The sequence below is a fragment of the Lissotriton vulgaris genome, chromosome 10, assembly GCF_964263255.1.
Source record: "Lissotriton vulgaris chromosome 10, aLisVul1.2, whole genome shotgun sequence".
Lineage (NCBI taxonomy): Eukaryota > Metazoa > Chordata > Amphibia > Caudata > Salamandridae > Lissotriton > Lissotriton vulgaris.
The window spans coordinates 11,127,637-11,139,707 of NC_141698.1; the positions used below are offsets into that span (position 1 = coordinate 11,127,637).

Sequence of the window (12,071 nt, forward strand, 5' to 3'; positions counted from 1 at the left end):
ACGGATGGTGCCTGTCGTCACTAGAGGTGGATGGTGAGTGGTGCGTACAGTGCCTTTCACCTCTATTGCTGGTGGTGAACGAGCTGTACACGGATGGTGCCTGTTGTCACTAGGGGTGGATGGGGAGTAGTGTGTCCAGGGTCGCAGCCTTTCACCTCTACGGCTGGTGGTGAGTGAGCTGTACACGGATGGTGCCTGTCGTCACTAGGGGTGGATGGTGAGTGGTGCATACAGTGCCTTTCACCTCTGTTGCTGGTGGTGAGTGAGCTGCACACGGATGGTGTCTGTCGTCACTAGGGGTGGATGGGGAGTAGTGTGTCCAGGGTTGCAGCCTTTCACCTCTACGGCTGGTGGTGAGTGAGCTGTACACGGATGGTGCCTGTCGTCACTAGAGGTGGATGGTGAGTGGTGCGTACAGTGCCTTTCACCTCTATTGCTGGTGGTGAACGAGCTGTACACGGATGGTGCCTGTTGTCACTAGGGGTGGATGGGGAGTAGTGTGTCCAGGGTCGCAGCCTTTCACCTCTACGGCTGGTGGTGAGTGAGCTGTACACGGATGGTGCCTGTCATCACTAGGGGTGGATGGTGAGTGGTGTGTACAGGGTCTTTCACCTCTACGGCTGGTGGTGAACGAGCTGTACACGGATGGCGCTTGTCATCACTAGGGGTGGATGGTGAGTGGTGTGTACAGGGTCTTTCACCTCTACGGCTGGTGGTGAACGAGCTGTACACGGATGGTGCCTTTCATCACTAGGGGCGGATGGGGAGTGGTGCGTACAGAGTCACAGCCTTTCACCCCCAAGGCTGTTGGTGAACGAGATGTACACGGAAGACCTTGTAGTCACCAGGGCCGTCTCTAGAGCTGGATGGACAATGGTTTTCACAGCCAGAGAACCTCCCACCCCTCAGGGACTGGTATGAAGTTGGCAGCAACGCAGAGATTCTCAGCAGCACTTTCACAGAACTCTAACTCCTCTCTACAAAGCATCAACGGCAGGTACTCCCTCCCCGCTCACATTCACTCGGTTACACCCTCCCCTGTCTGCATATAATGTACCCTGGAGGTCTCTGTCTGATCATATCTGATGGCCTCTCCCAGCCTGTCTTCGTTCAGCCCTCCTTACTTGTCCTATCCTGGTAAGGAGAGTGGTCCCTCTGTCACCAGCACTGACCAGCAAGACCGTAGGACGGAGACACACTCGAAAGATATCAGAGGCCAGGTGGACAAAACTTCTTTCAGGTCCCAAACAGCCAGAGTTGCAGAATCTGGTGTTTACATAGAAAAATACTTTTTTCTGGTCGCAAAGTATCTATTTTGTGATCTGGTAATCTATTACTGCATCACAATTGTGTTAAGGGCGTTCCGTCCTAATAGCAACTCGCAATGGTATGTGTAAATGTTTTGCGACCAAAATGCTGTTGCAAAACATTTGCATTTTACCGCCTACTTCGTGTAGGTGGTAACCCATTCGCAAATGGGAGGGAACGTGTAGAAACATGCAGAAAGATTCCAGCTGTTCTCTGACAATCTAAGGAGTGCTAAAAATAAACATGTTTGTCTGCTTGTCACTGAAAGCTAAATAATAGAGCAGAAGCAAGAAAAGAAACGTTTGGCTTTTGTTGATTTAAAAGCTGCTTCAGTTATGCGCCTTGATGACCTGCCTTTCATCTCGGCTGCTGGCAGCAGGCTGCGCGAACTCAACTGTAATGACTTATAATAGGCGAGTTCTGACATCTTTTCTTTAAAATCGGCACCTTGGTGCGTCACAAGTCGCCGATTATAAAGAAATTAGATACTGGCATTTTTACAGGGATTAGCAGAATCCCATATAACATAACATGATATATAACATAATGTAATATGATATGATATAATATAAATATAATATAATAAAATATATAGTATAATGTATAAAATAATATGATATCATCTATACTACTATTATAAAGAGAGAACTTGCACCTTTTGGCCAGGTAAACTCGGGAACCACAGCGCCAATCTACACACCCGATACATCTATGAAAATGTCAGGATGTGTAGATGGACAGAGGCTATATAAATTTTAAAAAAAAAGTAAATTAAAAAAATTACGTTTGTAAACAAAGTAGTCCCCTGAAAGTAGCGCCGGCCGGGACCTAGCGCTGGCCGCGACGCGACGTGCGTGATGACGACGAAGGGGAAGAGGCGGTGCAGTGACGAGCGGCTGCACAGGTAAGGAAAGGGAAAGTGAGACTGTGTGAGGCAGGGGGAGGCAAGAAGGAGGCAGCAGTAAATGAAAATGTCGGAGCGCGAGTGAGTCGGGGCGGGAGGGGGGCGCGAGTGAGTCGGGCGGGAGGGGGGCACAAGTGAGTCGGGCAGGAGGGGGGCGTGAGTGAGTCAGGGCGGGAGGGGGGCGGGAGTAAGTCAGGCGGGAGGGGGGCGGGAGGGGGTCGGGCCGGGAGCAGGTGTACTGCCCCCAGCCCCTTTCTGCCCCAGGCAACGCTGGGGCGGGCTGCTAGTATAATATAACATGATATAATATCAAATAATATAATATAGCATGATATAATATAATATTGTATTGTGATTGTAATTGCATTTATGTAGCACTTACTACCCCTGACGAGGCGTCAAAGCACTTTTTCAGCGAGTAGCACGCTACTCCGGAACCCATAAAGAATTGGTGGTGAATTCGTACAGTGAAATATGAAAGTGATTTGAGTGGTGGATATGTTAGTCGTTATTTAGATTGAGAAGGATAGTGGAGGGATAGAAGAGGGAAAAAGGTTTGTATTTATATAGTGCTTGCTACCCTTGATGGGGTACTGAAGTGCTTTATTTGGAGAGCAGCACGCTACTCTGGAACCCATAAAGGATTAGTGGTGAATTACTTTAGTGAAATATGAAGTTAATTTGAGCGTGGATATGTTAGTCTGTTATTTGGATTGAAAAGGATAGTGGAGGGATAGAAGAGTGAAGGATTTAGAAATCTTTTTTGTTTGTTTGTTTGTTTGTTTTGGAGCTCATCGCTGTAGGAGGAGGCTTGGGATGAGTAAAAGGGGTATGCGGGGGGAAGAGTCAGAGGGAGGGGTTTAGAAAGGCTTGTTTTGGGGGATCCATATAGTAAAAGAGGTATGAGATAATGATAGGAGGGGTAGAGGAGGGAAGAGTCTAAAAAGTGTTATTTTGGGGGTCATAGCAGGGGTATAGTGTTTGGGATGAATGAGTGTGGAGGTAGAGGATAAATTGATAGAGGTTTAGGGTGAGAAATAGGGTAGTGCATTGGAAAGAGTAGTAGAAAGAGATTTGAGATTAGTCAGAGAATTGAGGTAGAAGATATATTGAGCGAGGTAGAGGGTAGTGCATTGGATATGCTGAATTAGAAGAAAGTAATAAATATGTACATCTATAAGTACATGGAAAGTATATAGCTGCATTAAGGAAGTACGTATACACACATTAAAGATATTGAGAGAGGTATAGGGTGAGAAATAGAGTAGTGCATTAGGACAGACCCTCGGCACTTTTGTAAAAATGCAGCGATTTTTACAAAAGTGCCCGCGAAATCGGCACTTTTGTAAAAATTCGGCGGTTTTTACAAAAGTGCCCGCGAAATGGAAGGCGTGCAGGGAAAAGGTTGTATCTGTATGGGAGGTGATTGTGGGGAGCGCGAGGAAGGTCCGACTGACCTGGTAGCGGAAATGTGTGTAGCGTGAAAAAAGCAAAGCGGTCACCAGGGACTGTAACAGCTGTGTTGCACCACCATCTTGGGAAGGGCGGGGGCGCATGGCGGTAGGTTTAATTGCTCAGACTATTATTATGAGCAAAAGTAAGAGTGTGACCAGGAGCTGTGGTACACGGGATCCTCAGAGTCAGGATTGAAGTGTTTGCAATAAAAGTATTACAAAAATTCAGTCGGGTGTTTTGGGATCGTGGCCTCTCTAATCCACAATAGTCGGTGGGCGTGATCTTGACATGGTTATTGCTGTTCAAATGTGGCAACTTGTGAGGTGTATAGAAACCACAGCCGTAATTGACGGGGAGGGCAGACGCCGAGTCTGGCAGTGAGTATGATAAAAATAGTGAGGTTGATAAAAACAGTGACGAATATCCTCGTAATCCCCTTCATCAAGATATGCTTGACGGAGGGAAGGCAAAACAAGCGATGGGGTTGGAGGGGTTTTGAAGTTCATAGTAGAGAGGGGGGGGTCAAAAAGTCCTACTTAATCAGGTATCTGTGTAGGCTCCATCTCGGGGATAGAAGGGGTAACCGTATATACGAGGACAAACTCACCCTATGAGTGTGGAGAAAAGCCCTGGTTGGTGTGGTTCACGGGCGTTGACATTGGGGAGGAGGAACTTAAAGAGAGGAATTAATTAAAAATTCAGCCCAGGGTATGTCGTCATTCAATCCCTGAGTGCTGGATCTCAAACGAAACACCCAGAGTTGTTTCTGTGTGAGCAGGGTTCTCGCTGGCCCGCTAGGGTTGGAGTCAACAATGGTCCAGCGCAAACTGTCTGGTGTGTGGTGTGCCTCAAGGAAGTGTGAGCACCTTTCGGTATTTGTTTTCTTGCAGCGGATCACGCTGCGGTGCTCGCTGATTGGGGTTTTTACTGGTCTTGTTGTCATTCCCACACACCAAAGTTGGCAGGGGCATGTTGTATTGTTTTTAGTGGGTGAAATTCCATATGCTTTACCCTCGGGCGAAGAAGGAGATGACTCCCTTAAGGGCAGAATGGTGGACCTCGGTGGAGTGGGGCAAATGGTAGGAGAATTCTCACTGACCCCTGGGACCCGAGCCAGATACCAGGCATGCTATAAGTTCAACTCGGTGATGCAATCCCTGGGATAGGAAGAGGGCCATTCAACGGTTAGAAGAGAGCAGGAGTTTGTGCTTTCCCATTACGTGCGGCCCTGGGAAGATAGGCTAAGGAGGTGTCGCTGCCAGACCAGAGGTATTATAAGTTCACATTGGTTCTCAAGCCACTGAGAGCTAGGAATAGCAATGCTATGCAGCTGGCCATGTCGCCTACAGGGCTTCACAGAACCTACACCAAAGCAAATGGAGGATTGCCTTTCCTAGGGATAACAGCCTTCACCTGTGGGCTGCTTCCTCTGTTCCATATTACAGGCTGCCTATTTCAAAGCGGAATACTCTGTTAAAACAGTTTCCATTGATTTAAGGCTGAAAATGAATGATTATGAGTAAAATAAAGTGCCGCAAAAATGCCGCTAAATTTCCATATTTGTGCCGCTAAATTTGCTAATCCATGACGCTATGGGGGGTCTGATTGGGAAGAGTAGCAGAATGAGATTTGAGATGAGTCAGAGAGTGGAGTTAGAGGATAAATTGAGAGAGGCAAAGGGGGGGAAATAGGGTAGTGCTTTGGATATGCTGAATTAACAGAAAAGAAATGAATATATAGATCCAAGTACATGGAAGGTATTCAGATGCATAAAGGAAGTAAGCATATGTGGATTAACAATGCATTAAATAAACTCTGGCTTTCAAGTGATGTTGTACTTATAAATGAATATAGTATAAGGGTGTGTCTGACTTATCCGTTATTGCTGAAGGATGCAGAGCACAGATTTTACTTAAAGATTGTCAAAGCCCGAAGAGAGAAACAGATTTTGTGTTTGTAAAGCAAAGAGCAGGGCATGAATCATTTGTAAGTGGCGAAAACAATGTTGTTTTTCATAAACATGATTTGAAGTACAGCGATTCAAGAAAATTACCACCAACAAGAGCTCCTTCTCTGGTAACGCCCAGGATCCGGGACATCCTTCTAACCCTCACCTTAAAAGTACCTTCTTTCTACCAATAGCCATGAGAGGCCTTCCGACCTTGTACTCAACGTGCCATTACTCATGCCACATGGGCCGTATGGTGTCTGATCTATGTTTACCTGCTGATCCCTGCTGCGTACTTTCTTTCCTACTCACTACCCTATACACATATCCCCTTCTCTACACAAACTCTAAATGTTTAGACACTCTTTCTCCAGAAGTCTCTGTAACCAGACATCTTCACATTCAACTGTCCATCACCTGCTGCGTTCATTAAATCCCCCCCACCCACCCAGACCGTTCTTATATGGCCACGTCCCTCGACTTTATATATTAACCTATATTTTACAATCCTAACTTTATCAGCAGACTTGATGTAAATATCAACTACGGGTCACACTTAGCATCTTCACACTTAAGAGATGGAAACACACACCTCCTGGTGTACTTAATCCTGAAGAGGAATCGCGAGGGGTTAAAATGTGTGTCACTCCTCCAGTGCCTCGTGTAGTGCTTCTTACGCCTCTTCCAGCAGTCTAGGAGCACTGCTGAACATTCTAATAATAGAGGCAGGTGCTGCTGTTCAATAGGGCTGAGGTTTAATGGGAAACACCTTCCAATTTGATGGTCTTTCTTCTATGTCACTTGTATTGATTTAAAAGATTTAGTGACCATTAGCACGTGCTCACTACACCACTGGATTCAAGCTAGCCTGGCTGATGATGGGCGATGCCCTCAAACCGGTCCCAGAATGCTTGTTTCCGGTCCAGGAGGACAAGGCTTGGCAGTTCAGGTTGGGCTGTTCCCACAAGGAACAGGGTCAAGACTGATTTGCATATGGCTGGGTCCAAACTGGGTTGGTGTGGTGAGCAAAAGAATGATGGATTTAACCCAGATCCTTGTGCTTGGGGGTGAATGTTTGCATTGTCCAGCATTCCGTCCATCAATTGTTTCTTTGGCATTAGCACGGTTACGGCAGCTGGTCGGATGTCCCAGTTGATGAGGTATTTACATTTGGATTCAGCTGGAAGGATTGGGGACACCCTATGTTCTTTTGGCGTTGTTTATTTGTTAATTCATTGTGAGGAAGCAAGGCTCCTGTTATTGCTACTGTTTCGAAAGGAAGAGGTAATGTGGGGGATTAAGGGATCGAACAGGCGTGGCAAGGACATTCAGGGGGTGTTTATGTAATCTAGAGCAGCTGTTTTATATAATCATTATTGTTTATGGGCTCAACATGTGATTATGTCAATATTTGACGAGGATATTGATGTTGTCACCTGTGTACAGTAGTTGATAGTGATGAACTTACTCAAACAGAGAAATAAAAGAAAGACTCACTTTCGGATTTTCATGGCTTCTTCGTTGTCCGCGCGGAAGAATTCGTAGCTCTTGTATGTCTGGACAGCTTCCCGGCGGTATTGCCCCACATTAAACACTGACAGGGGGTGAGAAAACACACACATGTCACACGACCATTGCCCACCTTTGTGAACAGAATTAAAAGTGGAGCATTGAATGGTACCAGATCTCCCGATACACACGTCTTGAACCTCAAACGAGGAGTACCTGCACCAACATCTGAACCATCCTTCAACCCAGGGGCGTAGCTAGAGCTTGTGGCGCCCGGGGCTATCCTTCAGCTTGCCGCCCCCCTGGGGTGGTGCTGGGGAAAAAGGACGGCGAGCACCTGAAAGAGGTCCGAGAGACACGTAGTATCGCTGCTAATAGTTACCTCAATCATGCAAATTACATGCACATACATGACACGGTCCAGGGCTAGACAGCCCCCGTCCCCAAAATAGTGCCGCATGGGGCGGACCGCCCCCACCTAGCTACACCGCTGAAGGAGAAGCAGAAAAAAACCCAAAACTTACATCAGTTCTACCTACCTTGTTTGTGACATCTCACTCATAACATCAAAGCTTGTTATGAGCCGCTAAAAGTAACCCTAGAGCTACCCCTAAGTTGATGCCCAAACACACCTCTCCACTTCCCACATTTCAAACCCTTGCATCCCAATACATTTACGTGACAACCAGTAATAAACAAATTGTTGCCCAACAGGTAAGTCACCCCGGAACTTTACCTTCTAAATCAGCTTCCATAAACACCTCACGATTGAAATACAAGCCCCCACGTACTGCATGCTTTCCTAAACCTGTGCTTTTAACACCTGTGCTCACCCTCCTCCTTTTCGTAACCACCTCCGTTAACCCTATATCTCCCTCTTCCATGCTGCGTTAGGCAGTAACATTTCCTTTCATGTACTTCATAATCATTAGTGATTTATTTAACGTTCTGACGTCTTTTCACAATAGTAACCTCCCCTTCATCTTACCCTGGTAACCTTGTAACAATCGAAGTGACCCGTCCTTCGTGATATTTGCCAAAATCTAAATCTACTACATTTCCCAAAATACACTGCTTGTGCCCAGGTAAAATGCGTCAGTGCTTTGTCTATCAAGCTGCATAATTTACACTTCCTCCCCCACTGCGCATCAAACCTAACTGCCCTGCCCAACCTAAGATGACATACAACATAGCTGCCCAAGGTTTCAGATTGCAAAGTGTGACATTTTCATAATTTCAGTGCAATTTTGAGTGACATTTCAATAACTAGGAGTGACACTTTCTCACACGCAAAATCAAGCAATGAAGACCAGGAAAACATAAATATCAAGAATTGCACCCAAAAAAAACTATTTAAGAAACCATTTACGGAAACGGCAAGGATGTCACAAAGCAAATTATACCGCATGTTTTTGTGCACACTTTTATGCAACAACAATTCTTTCACATTTCATCACCCTGTTTTGGAATCAAAATGTTTCATAGCTTTCGTGAACAAGAATTTTCAATTCAATAAGGCAAAGATTATTCATTCTCTTCTTTGCTTTATTCAAACAGCATCCATGTAAACAAATACAGAATAACCATAGAGTTAAAACCCAGAGTTCCAACATGAATTACAACTTCCAACATTAAGGCCCAATATCCAGACAGTGCCCCTGAGCCTCCATAAACAAGCTGATTTACATAAGCACCTCCTCTCCTTGCTGCAAGTGATTATTTTGAAGTACTGACATTCTGAGATTTGTTAATCAATTTTACACATAGTTTTCCTTCTATCAAATACATTACCCAGATGCACACTTTCATTGACGCTTTCCCGCCGTTTGTGTTTGCTTTGCCCACTTATTTAATTTGCTTCCGATTTTTATGCGCTCTTTGGAAACTGCCTGACTGCAAAATACACGGCTGCCTTTCTCTTCTACACCACCGACTAACTACCGCTTGCCCTGCCTTCGCGCCCAGAGATAGTAAAAGGATACACTGTCTGTTAGGTGCATTCACGTGACCTCTCCATGTCACGTGAATGCCAATCCACTGGCTGCGTAGTGCGCAGCGCTTACACTTCAAACGGCGGCGCGGCCGCCCTCAAAATAGTGCCGCCTGGGGCGGACCGCCCCCCTCGCCCCCCCCTAGCTACGCCGGTGCTTCAACCCCCTGTGTGACATACCCCGTCAGACGGGTTCCAAGAGAGACAGAAGCCCCACAAAGGTCTCACTCTATGAGTGACGGCAGGCACTGGGTGAACATCTCACACCATGAAGCCGGTCTCAAATGTCTTAAGCCTCCAGACTCCCACAATTACTGAAACCCTCACACAATGGGTCTCACGCCTGGAATGAACGTTTCTTCCCATGACTTATGGGCACACCATGAATAAAGCCTCCATGCTAAGGGTGAAACCCGCCCTCCTCTGACAGAGGTCTCATCCTGTGAGCCAAGGACCCATGCCATGAGTGAAGCCCCCTCCAAGAGTGAGGGATTCCTTATGTACATATCTATACACTGACACTCTTAGTAAAGGTTCTACACCATGAGTGAGTCTCCAGCAGCGAGATGAAGGTCTCGCGCCGCGGATGACTGACTCACACAGTGGTGGAAGGTCTCACACTGTGAGTTATGGTCACCACCACCACTCTGTGTCCATGAAGCACCTCCATAAAGAGGCCTTGACCCTCGGTGCAGGGCCCAGGCGACACACACACACCATGGAGGTACTCACCTTTGGTGGGGGTTCCGATCCAGTTGAGGTAGCGGGTGAGTTTCTTGGAGATGTAGGTCTTCCCTCGGGCCGGCAGCCCCACCATGACCACCATGGTGGGCGAGTTGGTGAACTGCGGGATGGAGGCTGCGGGAGGGAACAGAGGACACCCGGTGAGAGTGGTCACAGCGGCAGAATCCAGCTGCATTCATTACTTTATTATTATCCAGTTTACTGGCCCTGGGGAAGGGCCTGTTTGTAGAGCTGGAATGCAGTCTACTTTTAATGGTCACAGGTTCAAATCCCGGTGGGTCCACTAAGCCATTCATCCGTCTGAGGTCGATAAAATGAGTACCATTCAGTGGGGTAACAAAAAACATCTGTTATTCAGCGCCAAGATACCCTTTTGGGTGAAAGTGCTCTTTACAAATACACATGTTATGTTATGTTACATTTCAGGGGTCTCCCTGGCCTCTCTCTTTGTTCGCGCCCTCCTGCCCTACTCTGGATTCGAATAAGTTAGCAATGGGGAAACCCAGTGTCCCTCAGAACCTGGGTATGGATATGTAAAGAAACACAGTGGTCCTGTTGGATTCAAAAATATTTCTTGAACAACAGAACAATACAGCGAGTTATTCATCAAAATACTTCAATCTAAATACAAGAACACATGTAAAGCACAAAAGCAACACAAATTGGTGGGTTTTGAGTTAGTTTATATAAATTGCGTCATTTATAAATACCCAAAACGATTTTTAAAAAGCTGTCAATCACCAGGTGAAATATAATGTGATATGTGACCAACTGACATGTTGTGCTCAGTGATACAAAAGAGGTGCCTATTATGTACAAAGTGACTAAAATATGTACAAGGGAAACAAGAGGCCAGAAACGGAAAAAGTATGACTCTAGCATAAACAAATTGGTTTTTTGGCGCGCAAAGCCTTTCATCTGGACCAGGGAATTTCGTCAACATTTCAACCCAAGCTATGCACTACTGGGTAGTCAAAAGTGGGTCTTCATCAGGACAAGGGTGGGGGAAGGGATGACAGACAAATTGATTTAAGCTGCAGAGTCATTAATTTTTAGTCACTTTGTAAATAATAGGCACCACTTTTGTGTCACTGAGCACAACACCTCAATTCTCAATGCTACCGACAGCGTACCACCACTGCCACAACCAATACCATTACAACACCACTACCACCCCAATACTAAACCACAACCATCAATACCACCAACACCAAACTACCACTGCCACTACAACACCAGTACCACCACCATAATACTAAACCACAACCATCAATACCACCAACACCAAACTACCACTGCCACTACAACACCAGTACCACCACCACAATACTAAACCCCAATCATCAATACCACCAAAACCAAACTACTACCACCCTGCCATAATACTAAACCACAACCATCAATACCACCAACATCAAACTACCACCGCCGCCACCAAGTACAACACAGTTCCACCACCACAATGCTAAACCACAACCATCCATACTAACAACAGTGTACCACCACTACCACTACCACACCAGTACCACCACCACAATGCTAAACCACAATCAATACCACCAACAACAAACTACCACCGCCACCACCAATACTAGTACAACACAGTACCACCACCATAATACCAAACCACAACCATCAATACCACCAACACCAAACTACCACCGCCACCACCAATACTAGTACAACACAGTTCCACCACCACAATGCTAAACCACAACTATCAATACCAACAACAGTGTACCACCACTACCACTGCCACACCAGTACCACCACCACAATGCTAAACCACAATCAATACCACCAACAACAAACTACCACCGCCACCACCAATACTAGTACAACACAGTACCACCACCATAATACCAAACCACAACCATCAATACCACCAACACCAAACTACCACCGCTACCTCTACCAACACTGCCACCATCTCTTCCAAGGGTTGGCAAAGCAAGTAAGTCTGAATTCAATGTGCAAACACATTGAGATTATTTTCTGCATGCCTGTGTTTGCGTGTGCTCTCACATTAAAGCCAAACCTACTGACTTTGGCAGTGGTTGGCAGTGCGTGTTAGCAATCATACACATGTGTGTTTGTAACTGTACTAAGATATCTCTTAGTACCCCTGACGAAGTGTTAAAGCGCTTTTCTGCGAGTAGCACGCTACCCTGGAACGAAAGGTGGATTAGTAAGGGGAAATCTAAATTGTTATT

At 46.1% G+C, this 12,071-nt stretch overlaps 1 protein-coding gene across 4 annotated transcripts in view; it reads right to left on the minus strand.

The window, feature by feature from the left end:
* PFKFB1 (6-phosphofructo-2-kinase/fructose-2,6-biphosphatase 1) overlaps window positions 1-12,071 on the minus strand; it is an 86,486-nt gene that overhangs the window by 49,196 nt on the left and 25,219 nt on the right. For all 4 annotated transcript variants that reach the window (XM_086940188.1, XM_086940186.1, XM_086940185.1 and 1 more), the window contains 2 exons: window positions 9,847-9,972; window positions 7,113-7,209 (listed from right to left, as the gene is read on the minus strand). In XM_086940188.1, the coding sequence (XP_086796314.1) occupies window positions 7,113-7,209; window positions 9,847-9,972 (223 nt within the window). The remainder of the gene's footprint in view (window positions 1-7,112; window positions 7,210-9,846; window positions 9,973-12,071) is intronic.